Genomic DNA, 17,079 nt, shown 5'->3' on the forward strand with positions numbered 1-17,079 from the left:
GGAGGGGAGCGCTGTCTTGTGGGTTACATCAGGGGATGGGACGGGGGTTGGGCTGGGAGCCAGGACTCCTGGGTTCTATTCTGTTCACACCCTAAACCCTTCACTCTGAATTCAAATGGACTCGAAGGGTGAATCATAAACAGGAAATTTGTGGCTAGGGACAGCAGAAAATCTTGCAAAAGAAACAAAGAAAGACTTGAGCAAGAGAGACAAGGAATCCCCCATTGTCTGGGTGGGCAGACGGAAACAGCCCCGGCCTCGCCCAGCAGGGGGCGCTGTGGGGAGGGGGCAGGGTGCCGGCTGTGGGGGGAGCTCCTGGCTACTCCAGCCCGGCCTCGCCCAGCAGGGGGCGCTGTGGGGAGGAGGGGGGATGCCGGCTGTGCGGGAGCTCCTGGCTATTCCAGCAGGGGGGTGCCGTGGGCGGGGCAGGCAATTGGGGGTGGGGCTTACACAGGGGGCATGGCTTCCTGCTCCATGGGGGGGGGCAGGGGGAATTCCCCGTTGGCAGGGGGGTCCGGGGGGGGGCGAGGGGGGTCCGGGCGTCAAGGGCACTGTCCCATTGGCTTCCCCTGCCCCCTGTGGCCCGGGCTCGCTCCCCTGCTCCCCCGTGGCCAGCAGGGGCTCCGAAAGGGGCCCCTCGCCCTTCGCCCCGGCCACGTCCTCCATGGCCACCGAGGACACCCGGGAGTGGCGCTTCCCGAAGAAAGTGGTGAGCGTGGGCCGCCTGGCTTCGCCCGGCCCGGCCTGCTGCCCCCCGTCCCCGGCCTGCCCCTCGCCCCGCTCCTCCGGCAGGCTCACCGGCCCCGCCCACGCGCTGGGCCCCGCCCGCCCGGCGCCGAAGGTGGTGGAGCCGGAGCGACGGCGGTGCCGAAAGTGCAGCAGCAGGGGGAGCAGGGCCAGCAGCAGGGCGGCGACGATGACGAGCGGCACGATCATGCCCACGGGCAGCGGGCGGGGGCTGGGGGCCGGAGCGGCTGGCGGCATAGTCAAGGCGTCGAAGCCGGGCTTCTGTTTGACCGGCGGGGTGGGGGGTAGGGCAGAGGGTGAGAGTTTGGGGGTGGTCTGGTCCTCCCCGGGGTGTCCGGTCGGATCGGCGCTGGCTGGCACGGTCCTGTCGGGGCTGACTGGCAGGGTCCGGTTGTGTCCGCCCCGATCGGCGGTGACTGGCAGGGTCCTGTCGGGGCTGGCTGGCAGGGTCCGGTTGTGTCCAGTCCGATCGGCGCTGGCTGACAGGGTCCGGTTGTGTCCGCCCCGATCGGCGCTGGCTGGCAGGGTCCGGTTGTGTCCGCCCCGATCGGCGCCCTCTGGCTTGGCGGGCTCCGTGGGGGCGCTCTTGCTCTGCCCGCTCCTGCCTGGCACTGTCTGGTTCTCCTGCCCCGGACTTGGGCTCCCTGGTACCGTGCCCACTTGCCCCTTCAGTTCTTCTCGCTTCAGATCCATGTCGGGCTTTTCTCCACCCGCGGCCGTCGCCCCGGCTGGGCCAGATGACCCGGCGGCCTCCACAGCGGGAAGGGCAGATGGAGACACCGAGCCAACCGGCTCCTCCGTTGCCAGCGTCGGGGTGGTGGGGGGCATCTGCTGTGCCGCGATGGGTGGACGCATGGCAAATTTGGTAGAGGGGCCGGTGCCGTTGCTGGCTAATTCGGCAGAGGGGCCGGGGCTGTGGCTGGCGAACGCGGCCGAAGGCGAGGCAGTTTCCGGGCCGGTACCGACGTGCTGGCTTTTCTCACGGGTGGCCGAGCGGTCGTTCCCCTTCCATTTGGGTGACGTCTCTGCACAGGCTGCAGCGACCAGGAGAAGCAGGAGCGTAGCCGGGATTTTCGGCTGGGGCCAGGCCCCCGATTCCGCCATGGTGTCCCGCGCCAGGGCTCAAGGGACGGGTCCGGAGCAGAGAGGGGCCCGAAGACGCGCCGGACGGACACACACCAGCCTGGGAGTGGAAGAGAAAGTGGGTGAGTTTAAGGGCCGCTCCCAGCAGGGAGCGCTGGGGAGCGTCCCTCCAATTTCTTGGGTCCGTATTTGTCCCAGGCTGCACCTGGAGCCAGATTTAGAATGAAACATAAAAGGCGGAACTGAAACCCCCCAGATGCAGAGAGCACCACCGGCAGAGCTGGGGGGCAGGGCGGGGCCGGCAGGGGGCTGCAGGTCGGGAGTCAGGGGCACCGGCAGAGCTGGGGGGCAGGGCGGGGCCGGCAGGGGGCTGCGGGTCGGGAGTGAGGGGCACCGGCAGAGCTGGGGGGCAGGGCGGGGCCGGCAGGGGGCTGCGGGTCGGGAGTGAGGGGCACCGGCAGAGCTGGGGGGCAGGGCGGGGCCGGCAGGGGGCTGCGGGTCGGGAGTGAGGGGCACCGGCAGAGCTGGGGGGCAGGGCGGGGCCGGCAGGGGGCTGCGGGTCGGGAGTGAGGGGCACCGGCAGAGCTGGGGGGCAGGGCGGGGCCGGCAGGGGGCAGCGGGTCGGGAGTGAGGGGCACCGGCAGAGCTGGGGGGCAGGGCGGGGCCGGCAGGGGGCTGCGGGTCGGGAGTGAGGGGCACCGGCAGAGCTGGGGGGCAGGGCGGGGCCGGCAGGGGGCTGCGGGTCGGGAGTGAGGGGCACCGGCAGAGCTGGGGGGCAGGGCGGGGCCGGCAGGGGGCTGCGGGTCGGGAGTGAGGGGCACCGGCAGAGCTGGGGGGCAGGGCGGGGCCGGCAGGGGGCTGCGGGTCGGGAGTGAGGGGCACCGGCAGAGCTGGGGGGCAGGGCGGGGCCGGCAGGGGGCTGCGGGTCGGGAGTGAGGGGCACCGGCAGAGCTGGGGGGCAGGGCGGGGCCGGCAGGGGGCTGCGGGTCGGGAGTGAGGGGCACCGGCAGAGCTGGGGGGCAGGGCGGGGCCGGCAGGGGGCTGCGGGTCGGGAGTGAGGGGCACCGGCAGGGCTGGGGGCGGGTGTGTGTGTGTGGGGGGGGAGCCAAGTGAATTTCACCCTATGGGGCTGGTGCCCCAAAATGCCCCCCCCCGAATTTTCCACCCTGCCTCCAGCTCACCCAACGACTGGGCTGCACCTGCTGAAATATCAGTGCCCGACCCGCACCACAGAAACCTCGGAAAGAGCCCGACAGTTTCCAGAACAGGCGGCCCCACCCAGCTGGCACCAAGCCCTGGGCTCCTGCCCCAGCCCCGCCGGTGCCCCTCACTCCCGACCTGCTGCCCCCCGCCAGCCCCGCCGGTCCCCCTCACTCCCGACCCGCAGCCCCCCGCCCAGCCCTGCCGGTGCCCCTCACTCCCGACCCGCAGCCCCCCGCCAGCCCCGCCGGTGCCCCTCACTCCCGACCCGCAGCCCCCCGCCAGCCCCGCCGGTGCCCCTCACTCCCGACCCGCAGCCCCCCGCCAGCCCCGCCGGTCCCCCTCACTCCCGACCCGCAGCCCCCCGCCCAGCCCTGCCGGTGCCCCTCACTCCCGACCCGCAGCCCCCCGCGCAGCCCTGCCGGTGCCCCTCACTCCCGCCCTGCAGCCCCCTGCCAGCCCAGCCCTACTCCCCAGCCCTGCCGGTGCCCCCCACTCCTGACCCGCAGCCCATTGCTATGTAGCCAACTACCAGTCCCCTGCTTAACCCCCCACTCTAATTCCTCCCCCCCACATTCCCACACAGCAAGCTCGTTCTCTAGCTGATCCCACCGCACACACCAATTGCCCCCCTCATACCTCGTGGCTGGAGAGCTGGGGCCAGCTCGTGGCTGCAGGTGGGGCTGGGGTGTGGGGGGGGTCTGAGCCCAGGACCAGCACGTGGAAGCTCCTGTGCTGCAGGACGGTGCAGGAACAAGTGAACGAGAAAGAGTGAAGAGGAGGAGAGGAAATGGTGAAAGACCTGGAAGGAAGTGGGGCCCTGGGGCAGCGGGGGGAGAAATGACGAGCTGCTCAGTTCCCTGTTTGGGGGGTGGCAGAAAAGGGACCTGCGGGGATTTGGGCCCAGAAATTCAGAGGAGTCGGCTGGGAGCGGGGTGGGGTCTTTGGGAGAGGAAATAGGGGGGCTGGGAAATGGGCAAAGGGACGTGGGGCCTGTCCCCTCTAGGGGGCGCCGGCTCCCATCCGGCCCCGGGTCAGGGGGCTGGCTGGCTCGGGGGGGCAGGGAATGGGGCAGGGGGCCTGTCCCCTCTAGGGGGCGCCGGCTCCCATCCGGCCCCGGGTCAGGGGGCTGGCTGGCTCGGGGGGGCAGGGAATGGGGCAGGGGGCCTGTCCCCTCTAGGGGGCGCCGGCTCCCATCCGGCCCCGGGTCAGGGGGCTGGCTGGCTCGGGGGGGCAGGGAATGGGGCGGGGGCCTGTCCCCCCAGGGACAGGGCTTGTGTCTCGGCACAGATCTCAGACCCAGCCGTCCAGGCAACACCGAGACTCTTTATTGCGCGAGTCGGTGCCGGGCCGTTCGCGCCACAGGCCGGCCACCGAACGCCGGGCCTGGCCGAGCCCCCCAGGCCGTGCTCTGGGCAGCCGCGGCAAAGCAGGCGGGGGGTGAATGGGGGACACACCGAGCCCCCCGCCCGCCCCCAGGGGTTGTTAACGGAGCCAGGAGCTTCGGCCACTTCTGCACTTGTCCGTAGCCCCGTGAACTGGCCGCTGGCCGAAATTCCCCGTGTCTCTGTGCCCCATGGCGGGTGGGGGGGAGGGCGGGGGGGTGCAGGCCCGGCTGAGCCCCCTGGCAGGAGAGAAGTAACAGTGGATGGGGCAAACAGAGCCCCGTGCCAGGGGACAATGGGGGGGTCCTCAGCGGGCTTGTGGGGCGCCCCAGAGTTTTCAAGATGTCCCCCCAAAATCTCAGCTCAGCCCCAACATCCATGGGGTGAATGCTGCTTCTGGGGGCCACGGGGGGGGGTTGCCTCCTGATGCCCCCCCCCCGCGCCTGTGCTCACGGCCCCCTCCCCAGGCCGCCCCCTCCTCGCCGGAAGAAGTCGGAGATGTCCTGCAGGGTGACGTGGGGCTGGGCCCCCCAGGCTGGCGCCTCGGCGTCCCACAAGGCCGCGGTGCTGCCGGTCGGCCCCCGGTACCAGTCCTCGGCGCCGGGCGTGGGCCGCGGGATCCACAGCTCGCCCGCCTCCGCCTGGGGGGCTCCGTCCGGCTGGGGCGGGGCCGCCGGCTCGATCCACAGCGCCCCCCCCCGGCGCCACACGCTGGGCACCCCCCGGGCCCGGGCGGCCCGGAAGAGCCGCTCGCCCAGCAGGGCCGAGAGCACGGCGAAGAGGCCGGCCACCCCGGCCAGCGCCAACATGGCCGCCAGGCAGGGGACGCAGGGCGGGGCGGGGGGCGGCGAAGGGGGCGGGAGCGCGGGGACGGGGGGCAGAGACGGGGGCATCGTCGGCGATCCGCTGCAGAGAGAGAGAGAGAGATGGGGGGGTTCATGGGGGGGAGGTCCCAGCTCTGATCCAGGACTGGCTGCGGGGCGGGGGGGGACGCGGGGCCTGTCCCCTCTTCGGGGGGGGGGGGCGGCTCTGATCTGGCCCCAGGGCAGGGGACTCGGGGGTGCGGGGGGGGGACGCGGGGCCTGTCCCCTCTCGGGGGGGGGGGGGGGGGCGGCTCTGATCTGGCCCCAGGGCAGGGGACTCGGGGGTGCGGGGGATGGGATGCGGGGCCTGTCCCCTCGGGGGGGGGGGGGGCTGGCTCTGATCTGGCCCCAGGGCAGGGGACTCGGGGGTGCGCGGGGGGGACGCGGGGCCTGTCCCCTCTTCGGGGGGGGGGCGCGGCTCTGATCTGGCCCCAGGGCAGGGGACTCGGGGGTGCGGGGGGGGACGCGGGGCCTGTCCCCTCTTCGGGGGGGGGGGCGGCTCTGATCTGGCCCCAGGGCAGGGGACTCGGGGGTGCGGGGGGGGGACGCGGGGCCTGTCCCCTCTTCGGGGGGGGGGGCGCGGCTCTGATCTGGCCCCAGGGCAGGGGACTCGGGGGTGCGGGGGGGGACGCGGGGCCTGTCCCCTCTCGGGGGGGGGGGGGGCTGGCTCTGATCTGGCCCCAGGGCAGGGGACTCGGGGGTGCGGGGGATGGGATGCGGGGCCTGTCCCCTCGGGGGGGGGGGGGGGGCTGGCTCTGATCTGGCCCCAGGGCAGGGGACTCGGGGGTGCGGGGGGGGACGCGGGGCCTGTCCCCTCTCGGGGGGGGGGGGGGGGCGGCTCTGATCTGGCCCCAGGGCAGGGGACTCGGGGGTGCGGGGGGGGACGCGGGGCCTGTCCCCTCTCGGGGGGGGGGGGGCGGCTCTGATCTGGCCCCAGGGCAGGGGACTCGGGGGTGCGGGGGGGGACGCGGGGCCTGTCCCCTCTCGGGCGGGGGGGGTGGCTCTGATCTGGCCCCAGGGCAGGGGACTCGGGGGTGCGGGGGGGGACGCGGGGCCTGTCCCCTCTCGGGGGGGGGGGGCGGCTCTGATCTGGCCCCAGGGCAGGGGACTCGGGGGTGCGGGGGGGGACGCGGGGCCTGTCCCCTCTCAGGGGGGGGGGCGGCTCTGATCTGGCCCCAGGGCAGGGGACTCGGGGGTGCGGGGGGGGACGCGGGGCCTGTCCCCTCTCGGGGGGGGGGGGGGGCTGGCTCTGATCTGGCCCCAGGGCAGGGGACTCGGGGGTGCGGGGGGGGACGCGGGGCCTGTCCCCTCTTCGGGGGGGGGGGGCGGCTCTGATCTGGCCCCAGGGCAGGGGACTCGGGGGTGCGGGGGGGGGGACGCGGGGCCTGTCCCCTCTTCGGGGGGGGGGCGCGGCTCTGATCTGGCCCCAGGGCAGGGGACTCGGGGGTGCGGGGGGGGACGCGGGGCCTGTCCCCTCTCGGGGGGGGGGGGGCTGGCTCTGATCTGGCCCCAGGGCAGGGGACTCGGGGGTGCGGGGGGGGACGCGGGGCCTGTCCCCTCTCGGGCGGGGGGGGTGGCTCTGATCTGGCCCCAGGGCAGGGGACTCGGGGGTGCGGGATGGGACGCGGGGCCTGTCCCCTCTCGGGGGGGGGGCGGCTCTGATCTGGCCCCAGGGCAGGGGACTCGGGGGTGCGGGGGGGGACGCGGGGCCTGTCCCCTCTCGGGGGGGGGGGGCTGGCTCTGATCTGGCCCCAGGGCAGGGGACTCGGGGGTGCGGGGGGGGACGCGGGGCCTGTCCCCTCTCGGGGGGGGGGGCGGCTCTGATCTGGCCCCAGGGCAGGGGACTCGGGGGTGCGGGGGATGGGATGCGGGGCCTGTCCCCTCTCAGGGGGGGGGGGGCGGCTCTGATCTGGCCCCAGGGCAGGGGACTCGGGGGTGCGGGGGGGGGACGCGGGGCCTGTCCCCTCTCGGGCGGGGGGGGTGGCTCTGATCTGGCCCCAGGGCAGGGGACTCGGGGGTGCGGGGGGGGACGCGGGGCCTGTCCCCTCTCGGGGGGGGGGGGCGGCTCTGATCTGGCCCCAGGGCAGGGGACTCGGGGGTGCGGGGGATGGGATGCGGGGCCTGTCCCCTCTCAGGGGGGGGGGCGGCTCTGATCTGGCCCCAGGGCAGGGGACTCGGGGGTGCGGGGGGGGACGCGGGGCCTGTCCCCTCTCGGGGGGGGGGGCGGCTCTGATCTGGCCCCAGGGCAGGGGACTCGGGGGTGCGGGGGATGGGATGCGGGGCCTGTCCCCTCGGGGGGGGGGGGGCTGGCTCTGATCTGGCCCCAGGGCAGGGGACTCGGGGGTGCGGGGGATGGGATGCGGGGCCTGTCCCCTCGGGGGGGGGCTGGCTCTGATCTGGCCCCAGGGCAGGGGACTTGGGGGTGCGGGGGATGAGACGTGGGGCCTGTCCCCTCTCGGGGGGGGGGCTGGCTCTGATCTGGCCCCAGGGCAGGGGACTCGGGGGTGCGGGGGATGGGATGCGGGGCCTGTCCCCTCTCAGGGGGGGGGGCGGCTCTGATCTGGCCCCAGGGCAGGGGACTCGGGGGTGCGGGGGATGGGATGCGGGGCCTGTCCCCTCGGGGGGGGGGGGCTGGCTCTGATCTGGCCCCAGGGCAGGGGACTCGGGGGTGCGGGGGGGGACGCGGGGCCTGTCCCCTCTCGGGGGGGGGGCTGGCTCTGATCTGGCCCCAGGGCAGGGGACTCGGGGGTGCGGGGGATGGGATGCGGGGCCTGTCCCCTCGGGGGGGGGGGGGGGGCTGGCTCTGATCTGGCCCCAGGGCAGGGGACTCGGGGGTGCGGGGGATGGGATGCGGGGCCTGTCCCCTCGGGGGGGGGGGGGGCTGGCTCTGATCTGGCCCCAGGGCAGGGGACTCGGGGGTGCGGGGGGGGACGCGGGGCCTGTCCCCTCTCGGGGGGGGGGGGCGGCTCTGATCTGGCCCCAGGGCAGGGGAGTCGGGGGTGCGGGGGATGGGACGTGGGGCCTGTGCCCTCGGGGGGGGGGGGGCCGCCGGGTCCGAAGCGGGGGATGGGCCATGGGCTACTCACGTCAGGGCCGGGAGTGGTGGGTGCCCGGTGAGCCAGCGGCTCGTGGGGGGTGGCGAGGGCCCGTGGGCTGGGCCGGGCGGTGCCCCATGGCTGGCCGGGGCCGTGTCGGGAGCGGGGCGGGGCTGGGGGGGGATGTGGTCGATGGCGTGACGCAGCATTTCCTGCCCCGGGCCGCCAGCGCGACTGACGTGATGGAAACGGCTTCTGGGGCTGGGGAGGGGCTCGGAGGGGGGTACCCTGTCCTCAGAGCCCTGCGGGGACCCAGGCGTCCTGGCCTGCTCCCAGTTCAGGCCCCTCCCTTCGGTCCGCCAGGGCTCCCGCGTCTCCGGCACTTCCTGTCTCAAACCTGCGCCCAGCTTGGCTGGGAGGTCCCCGCCTGTGGGGATGGGACGCAGCGGGGAGGGGGGAGCGTTGACCTGGGACTGTGCCCTGGGGAGGGGAGACCTGAGAGCCTGTCACCTGAGCGGGGGGCGGACGGGGAGGTGACACCTCTGCCCGGGAATGTGGACGGAGGCTGCAGGAGGGGGCCTGCTGGGGGGGTTTAGTTTCAGTTTGGAGGCTGGGGGGAGGAACACAGGGAACCCCAGGGCTGGGGTCTGAGCTCCCTGCTCCCCCAGAAGGACGTGATTGAGGGGTCCTGGTTGTACCCACAAGCTCTGTTGTGGACTGTGTTCCTGTTGTCCAATAAACCTTCTGTTTTACTGGCTGGCTGAGAGTCTCAGTGGATCCCAGGAAGAGGGGTGCAGGGCCCGGACTCCCCCACACTCCGTGACAACATAGTCCCCTGCCTCCGGCCCTGTCATCCGGCTGTACACCTCCACGGCTTTGGGGTCCAGTAAGGGGGTGAGGAACTGGAGCCTGTCTGCGGGGTCAACCCTGTGCAGCTCACAGGCATTCTCAAAGGCCGTCAGGAAGCATCTATGTCCTCCCCCTCCTTCCGCTGGGCCAGGAACCACTTATCAAAGCTTCTTGCAGTCTTGGGTCCCCCGACACTCACCGCAGCCGGGGCCCCACTGCTCTTCAGCCTGGCCAGCTCCAGGTCATGCTGCCTCTGTTTCTCCTTCTCCTTCTCCTCCTGCTCATGTTGATGTTGTTTCTCCTCATGCTGACGTTGTTTTTCATGATCCTCCAGCTCCCTCATTTTCATCTCCCTCTCCCATTCCAGCCGCCTCCGCTCCAGGGATGGGGAGCTCCGCCGGGAGGATCCCCTGCTGGGTGCTGGGGTCAGGGTGCCCTCGGTATTCGCTGGGCTTCCCCCAACCCCTCCCCCAGGCCTAGGTAGGAAGGGTCTCGGGATGTCCTCGGCAGCAGTCTGACCCCTCCCAGCCCGGTCAGGCCCCAGGGCCCACGCTGCGTCTGCCGGGCGGCTCCCCTCAGGGACAGAGATCGGGTCATCCAAGCGATCCCTCTCCTCCAACTGGGCAATCAGCTGTTCCTTGGTGGACCTCCCGATGCGCAGCCCCCTCTGCCTGCACAGCTCCACCAGGTCGCTCTTAAGGCGTTTAGCGTACATCTCCCTGCTGGCCCCTCGCAGGCCGGGCAGCTTCCCATGGTTTCCAGGAAAAACCCCTCGTGTGCCAGTCCTTCTTGAGGTCACCGCCTCTTTGCCAGGGTCGAGCTGCAGACTCCTCCGCCCCTGGGACTGCTCGCTGCAATCCCCCGGGGGACCCTGTTACTGCAAAAGTCCTTCTCTCTGGTCACACACTCCCAGGGGTTAACCGCCCCCCGAAACCGTCTCTCTCTGAATCTTCAGCACGCCTGGTCCCTGTCAATCCCCCTTCGTTTTACTGTTCCCCAGTCACTTACTGCAGGAAGCGCCGTTCACGGGGTGCAGTAGATCCCACCGCTGCCACCAGTTGTCACGGAGTGTGGGGGAGTCCAGGCCCTGCACCCCTCTTCCTGGGATCCACTGAGACTCTCAGCCAGCCAGTAAAACAGAAGGTTTATTGGACAACAGGAACACAGTCCACAACAGAGCTTGTGGGTACACCCAGGACCCCTCAGTAGAGTCCTTCTGGGGGGGCAGGGAGCTTAGACCCCAGCCCTGGGGTTCCCTGCGTTCCTCCACCCAGCCCCAAACTGAAAACTAACCCCCCCCCCCCCAGCAGGCCCCCTCCTGCAGCCTCTGTCCACATTCCCAGGCAGAGGTGTCACGCTCCCCCCCCTGCCCCCCGCTGAGTCCCATGTTCACATCCCCCCCCCCCCCCCCGTTCACATTCCCAGGTCAACACTGCCCCCTCCCTGCTGCGTCACACCGTCACAGAGGTGTACAGCCGGATGACAGGGCCGGAGGCAGGGGACTATGAACTGTTCAAACAGGCCCTGCTCCGTGAGTTTGGGCTGACCCCCGAGATGTACCGGAGAAGGTTCCGGAGTCAGCGTAAAACGCCTGAGGTCACCTACCTACAACTGGCCAACCGGATGCAGGGGTATGCCCGCAAGTGGACAGCGGGGGCCCGAGCTAAAGAGGACCTGCTTGACCTAATCGTACTGGAGCAGCTGTATGAACAGTGCCCTTCCGACCTGAGGCTGTGGCTGGTGGACAAAAAGCTCGAGAACCCCCAGCACGCAGGGCAGCTGGCCGACGAGTTTGTGAACAGTCGGTCAGGGGGTAGCCGGGAGGAGTCCCAAAAGAACAGGCCCCCCCCGATGCAGAGAGAGAGTCACCAGGGGGCCTCCCAGCGGGGAAATAGGGAGAACCCCCTCCCAAGGGGAACGCCTGGCGTCGGGCCCCTCCGACCCGCTCGAGGGGACCAACGTGACCTGAGCTGCTATCACTGTGGCCAGAGAGGCCACGTACGGACCCAGTGCCCTGGGCTCAGGGACAGACTGAGCAGACCCAACCTACCCAGCCCTGATATTCTGTGACTCTACTCGCCTCACCTGCTGTTCGCGTACCGGGCGCTGCCCCGGGAGTACCGGGTCCTCTCCGTTCGAGTCGCTGTTCGGGACGGGAGTGAGGGGCCCCTGGAGCTGATGTGGGGCGAGTGGGAGGGGAAGGCCTCCGCCGATGGAGAATCAGTGGTGGGGCATGGCCTGACTCTCCGGGCAAAGCTCGCGGAGCTCGTGGGCCTGGCCGGGGGAAACCCGGCCAGGGCCCAAGGGAAGGAGAAAGCCTGGTTCGACCGCTCCGCACGGGCCTGCACCTACGCCACCGGGGACCAGGGGATGCTCCTCATCCCCGAGAGACAGAACAAACCCCAGGCCCCCTGCGACGGCCCTTTGAGGTCATCAAGCAGCTGAAGGGGGTGGACCGTGTAGCAGAGCGGCCCAACCGGGCTCACAGCCACCGGGTGGGCCAGGCCAGCCTGACGAAGCCGCACTGGGACCGGGAGAGGCTGGTCCTGGCCGTGTGTGGCCAGTGGGGGAGCAGGGAGAGGATCCCCAGGTGGATCTATTCCCTGAGACAGGGGCCAGCCCTTTGCCGGGATCAGTTCCCCTCTCAGACCAGCTTAACCGCCCCCAGATGGAGACCCGAGGGGCGCTGGGTTCCTACCAGGAGCTGTTCGCCAACTGGCCTGGGCTCCCTAACCCGGCCGCCCACCAGCTGGAGACAGGAGCCCACCCCCGGTAAGATGCTCCCCATTTTGGGTCACTGGGAAAACAGCCCAGGACCTGGAGAGAGAGGTCAAGAACATGTTGGCTTTAGGGGTGATCCAGCCGTCCCCCAACCCTCAGGCCTCTCCGTGCTGCTGATCCCCAAGGAAGACGGGTTGATCCGGTTTTGTGTGGATTACCGGAGGCCTAAGGCCATCACCAAGTTCAATGCCCACCCCACGCCTAGGCCTGACGAGCTTCTAGACGAGCTGGGGGGTGGGGTCGTTATCTCCCCACGATGGATCTCACCAAGGGCTACTGGCAAGTACCTGGGGATCCGGATGCCCGACTGCAATCTGCTTCTATCACCCCCTGGGGCTCTGCGAGTTCCTGGCCCTGCCTTTCGGCCTAACGGGGGCACCGGCCACCTTCCAGCGCCTGGCGGACCAGCTCCTGAGGGGCAGGGAGAGTTTGGCCGTGGCGGATTTCCATGACATCCGTGTCTTTAGCCAGGCCTGGGAGGACCACGTGTCCCAGGAGAGAGGGGGCCGGGTCACCTCCAGGATGTAAAAGCTGGCAAGTGCCAGGTGGGGCTGGCCGAGGTGTCGTACCTGGGCCACAAGGTGGGGGGCGGCTGGCTAAAGCCAGAGCCGGCCACGGTGGGGGTGATCAGAGATGGGCCTGCCACCCAGGCTTTCATTGGGGTGGCGGGCGACTACCGGGGTGATGCTCGGGACCTGCTCCCTCCGGAGCCGGGCAGGACTCTGGGGGAGCCTCCTCTCGGGGAGCAGCCTGTCTGCAGGACACACAGCTCACCCGGCTCCACCTTCCTGGGTCCGACCCCGGAGCCTCCAGCCTCCTCTGCCCCTCTGGGCGCTGCCCACCGCGAGTCCGCCCAGGCGGGGTCCTGGGGGGGCCAGAGGGTCCTGCCCCCCGACTCCGCAGGCAGCCGGGACTCTCCGCCCGCTGGGGACCCAGAGGATTTATTCGTCGACAGGAGCCCGGCGCAGGGCAGAGCTTGTTAGCACAGAAATCAGGGGCTTTCAGCCACGTCCATCTTGGGGAGTCCTGGGCCAGATGCCCTGGACTCCCCCCCTCCAGTCCCCCCACGCAGCCCCCCAGCCACCCCACCTCCAACACCCCCCTTTGCTCCTCCCCCTTCTCTTTGTCTCACTTCGGGCCAAAGGTGTCACCTGGTCGCACCCCCCTCCTGGGTCTCAGGTCACACAGGCACCCTCACCGGCCCCTGGGGCCCCAGCGAAATCACACCCCCAGGTCCCACCCCTGAAGTGCTGGTGCAGCACACAGGGAAACTGAGGCACACCCAGTATTGGGGCAGGACTGTAAGACTCACGTGCAACAGAACGAGGTGAATATAACCCCCACGTCGTCACACTGCTAACAAGCTCTGGCCTCCGCTGGGCGCACGCTGGCTGCCGAATGGGGGGCAGGGCCCCTCCGGCTGCCCCAGGGCCCGTCCAGGGGGACTCGCTGCAGGGAGCTCACGGGGTGAACAGGGAGCTGGACGCTCCGAGGTCGGACCCAGGAGGCCCCTTGCCCTGGACAGCGAGTCCTGCGGGGAGTCCCCCAAGTCCTGGCTGAGCCTCATTCAAGGCAGTTCCACAGCACCGGGCCTGGGACTCCGGGACAGTGGGGTCCCTGCGCTGGGCGAGGGGTCCCCCGTGTGCCCAGCCCCCCCCACCGCTCCGGAAGGGCCACGACCCGGCGCCGGGCGAGGGGTCCCCCGTGTGCCCAGCCCTCCCCCCCCCGCCCCAGAGGGGCCACAACCCGGCGCCGGGCGAGGGGTCCCCCGCATGCCCAGCCCCCCCGCCCCAGAGGGGCCACGACCCGGCGCCGGGCGAGGGGTCCCCCGTGTGCCCAGCCCCCCCCGCCCCAGAAGCAGCCGCGTCTCGCCCGCGCCCTGGAAGGAAAAGCCCGGCCGCGAACGCGCCAGCAGAATTTAATGCCGAGCCGGCAGGTTCGATTCAGTTACGAAACCCCCAACCCCGCGCCCGAGCGGCCCAAGTTTCCAGGGTCTTGTCGGTCGCCCCCTTTGCAACGAAAAACCAGCGGGGAGAATCGGGGCGAAGCCGCAGCCCAGAGCCGCCGAAACCCGAAATTAAACCCGGGCCGGAAACAGCCACAGCACGGGGGGGATTTTGGGAGCCGTGAATTCATACAAATTCCCAGCCTCTCCCAGTGGGGGGCGCTGGGGGGCGCTGGCTGGTTGGGGGGGGAGAACTACTGGGGGGAGGTCAGTAGTTGGGGGCTGAAATGGGGCCCCGGGGGTTGCTGGGGTGGGGCTGGGGAAAGAGGGGGCGCAGGGCTGAGAAGTTGGGGCAGCATTAAGGGGACAGGAGGGGGGCTGTATTCACAGTGCAGCCTTGGGAATTTGGGGGGGAAGGGCTGGTTTTGGGGGTTCCTGGCTCCAGTGCAGCCTCAGGGGAGCTTGGGGGGTGGGGCGTGGGAGGGATTTGGGGCTCAAGGTAGGTTTGTTTCTAGTGCAGACTCAGAGAGATTCAGGGGTGCTTGGGGGAAGTTTTGGGGGTCGGGGGGGTGTCGTTTCCTGAGCAGACGCAGGGGAAATGAGGAGCGCAGGGCAGGTTCGGGGGTGGGGGCATTGACAGTGCAAACTACGAGGACTTTGGGGGTGCTGTGGGGTGGTTTGGGGGGCTCAGCTTTCCAGTGCAGAGACGGGGGAATTTGGGGTTGCTGAGGCAAGAGACGGGGAGTCTCATTTCCAGTGCAGGCTCAAAGGAATTTGGGGGTGCAGTGGGGTTCATTTTTCCAGTGCAAACTCAGGGGGTTTAGGGGGGCTCAGGGGGTGGCCATATTCCCAGTGCAGACTCAGGGGGTTTGGGGGTGCAGGGAGGTTCGGGGGGGGCTGGGGCGGCTGTGTTGCGGCACGGACTCGAGGGGTCCCTTTGATTTCAGCTCCAGGACCCTTGGTCTTTCCCCCACCAGTTCAGCAGGCAATTCGGGGTGTGTCCCGCCGCGGCCGGCTGGCTCCGTCCCCCCCTTTCTCTTTCCGTCTGGCCACCCCCGAACCCCAAATCTGCTGCCAGCCGCCTTCATCTCTCGTCCTTCTTCGAAACTTTCGACGAATGCCAGGCCGTCGACCTGCGGGGGAACGAGCGTTCGAATGCAGCACGGGGGGCTGGCGGGGGAGCTGTGGGCAGCAGGGTGGGGGGCTGCCTGTGGGATGGGGTGAAGGTGCTGTGGGGCGCAGGCCGGTGGGGGGGCGCCGTGGGGCGGGGGGCGCTGTGGTGCGGAGGGTGGCGGGGGGCGCCGTGGTGCGGAGGCCGGCGGGGGGGGCGCCATGGGGCGGGGGGCGCTGTGGGGCGGAGGCCGGTGGGGGGGCGCCGTGGGGCGGGGGGGCGCTGTGGGGCGGAGGCCGGTGGGGGGGCACCGTGGGCGGGGGGCGCTGTGGGGCGGAGGCCGGTGGGGGGGCGCCGTGGGGCGGAGGCCGGTGGGGGGGCGCCGTGGGCGGGGGGCGCTGTGGGGCGGAGGCCGGCGGGGGGGCGCCGTGGGGCGGAGGCCGGTGGGGGGGCGCCGTGGGGCGGGGGGCACTCACCGGATGAAGGTTTTGAAGGCGGCCGAGTTGGGGTTGATGCACAGTGGGACCCGTGTCCCCTTCTGCTGATCCAGGATGAAGCTGTGAACCAGCTCTGCAAAAGAGGGGGGCAGCTTCAGATCCGGGGGGGCCACGGGGGGGGAATTCACTGGGGGGGCTGGAGAGGAGGTGGGGGGAACAGATCCAAACCGGGAGGGTCCCTTGTGCGGGTGGAGGGTGGCTGTGGCAGCTAGAGGGAGTCTATGGGGGTTCATGCAAGGGGGGCTGGTGTTTGGGGGGGCTGTGAGGGGTATCAGGGGTTTGGGGTCACAGCAGGAGGTCCCAGGGGATGAGGGTCAGTTTTAGGGGGGCTGTGGGGGCCCAGGGGTAGGTCAGTGTGTGGGGTGATGGGGGACAGCAGGGGACCACGGCAGGAAGGGTCAGTGTGTGGGGGTGAAGGGGGTCCCCAGTGGGGGAGAGGCAGCATGTGGGGGCAATGGGGGCCTGGCGGGGGAGGGTCAGTGTGGGGGGGCAATGGGGGGCCCTGTGGGGGGGGGTCAGAGTGTGGGGACAGCGGGGGGGCAGTGGGAGCCCAGCGGGGGGGCAGCGTGTGGGGCCCGGCGGGGGGTGACAGGGGGCGACAGGGGGCCGCGGGGGGCGACGGGGGGCGGCGGGGGTCACCTTTGGCCTGCCAGACGGAGTGCAGGGCCCGCTCGTCGGCGTCGTCGAAGCGGGGGGCCGCGGGGGGCTCCAAGTCGGGGGCGTAGACGCGCCCCGAGGCCAGGCGGGGGCAGCAGCGGCAGATGGTCGTGTGGAAGCGGAGTCGCCCCTCCTGCAGGTACGGGTGGGCCAGAGCCTCCCGCGCCGAGATCCGCCGGGCCTGCCGAGAGCCAGCGTGGGACCCCGGCGTCCGGGGGGACCCCCAGCGCTCCCGGGGACCCCGGCGTCCGGGGGGACCCCCAGCGCTCCCGGGGACCCCGGCGTCCGGGGGGACCCCCAGCGCTCCCGGGGACCCCGGCGTCCGGGCGGGGAACCCCCAGCGCTCCCGGGGACCGAGGCATCCAGACAGGGAACCCCCAGGGCTCCCAGGGACCCCAGCGTCCGGGCAGGGAACCCCCAGCGCTCCCGGGGGCCCCGGCATCCGGGCGGGGAACCCCCAGTGCTCCCGGGGACCCCGGCGTCCGGGGGGACCCCCAGCGCTCCCGGGGACCCCGGCATCCAGACAGGGAACCCCCAGCGCTCCCGGGGGCCGAGGCACCCAGACAGGGAACCCCCAGCGCTCCCGGGGGCCCCGGCGTCCGGGCACGGAACCCCCAGCGCTCCCGGGGACCCCGGCGTCTGGGCGGGGAACCTCCAGCGCTCCCGGGGACCCCGGCATCCAGACAGGGAACCCCCAGCATTCCTAGGGGCCCCGGCGTCCGGGGGGGCAACCCAGTGCTCCCAGGGACCCTGGCGTCCGGGCAGGGAACCCCCAGTGCTCCCAGGGACCCCGGCGTCCGGTCAGGGAACCCCCAGCGCTCCCAGAGACCCCGGCATCCGGGGGGGGGTAATCCCAGCGCTCCCCGGGACCCTGGCGTCCGGGCGACTCACGGGGTCGAAGACCAGCAGACGGCAGAGCAGGTATA

General features: G+C 71.4%; 3 protein-coding genes across 3 annotated transcripts in view; all 3 read right to left on the reverse strand.

Annotated features, from left to right (window-relative positions):
• Positions 1 to 358: 358 nt before the first annotated feature.
• SPN (sialophorin) lies at positions 359 to 4,845 on the reverse strand. The gene is given in 3 exon segments (XM_048854756.2): positions 359 to 524; positions 526 to 1,930; positions 3,670 to 4,845. Coding segments are annotated over 2 exon segments (1,404 nt in total). The 5' UTR covers positions 1,852 to 1,930; positions 3,670 to 4,845; the 3' UTR covers positions 359 to 446.
• Positions 4,337 to 8,879, reverse strand: C6H16orf54 (chromosome 6 C16orf54 homolog). The gene is made up of 2 exons (XM_048854766.2): positions 8,365 to 8,879; positions 4,337 to 5,321 (listed from the first exon to the last, which is right to left on the reverse strand). The coding sequence occupies exons 1-2, from the start codon at positions 8,520 to 8,522 to the stop codon at positions 4,865 to 4,867; spliced, it is 615 nt and encodes a 204-aa protein (XP_048710723.2). The 5' UTR covers positions 8,523 to 8,879; the 3' UTR covers positions 4,337 to 4,864.
• A 4,966-nt stretch (positions 8,880 to 13,845) lies between these two features.
• The window catches only part of LOC125629137 (serine/threonine-protein kinase NLK2-like), a 19,336-nt gene continuing 16,102 nt past the window's right edge, over positions 13,846 to 17,079 (reverse strand). The window contains exons 8-11 of the mRNA XM_075129048.1: positions 17,045 to 17,077; positions 16,136 to 16,334; positions 15,476 to 15,569; positions 13,846 to 15,021 (exon numbers count right to left, since the gene is read on the reverse strand). Of these exons, the coding sequence (XP_074985149.1) occupies positions 14,973 to 15,021; positions 15,476 to 15,569; positions 16,136 to 16,334; positions 17,045 to 17,077 (375 nt within the window). The 3' untranslated portion in view covers positions 13,846 to 14,972. The remainder of the gene's footprint in view (positions 15,022 to 15,475; positions 15,570 to 16,135; positions 16,335 to 17,044; positions 17,078 to 17,079) is intronic.

Source organism: Caretta caretta, chromosome 6 (genome assembly GCF_965140235.1).
Source record: "Caretta caretta isolate rCarCar2 chromosome 6, rCarCar1.hap1, whole genome shotgun sequence".
NCBI classification, from domain to species: Eukaryota; Metazoa; Chordata; order Testudines; family Cheloniidae; genus Caretta; species Caretta caretta.

Coding starts and splice junctions, on each gene's coding strand:
- C6H16orf54 (XM_048854766.2), bottom strand. CDS start 8,522: ATGCTGCGTCACGCCATCGACCACATCCCCCCCCAGCCCCGCCCCGCT. Junction 5,322..8,364: donor CCACCACTCCCGGCCCTGAC/GTGAGTAGCCCA, acceptor CTCTCTCTGCAG/CGGATCGCCGACGATGCCCC.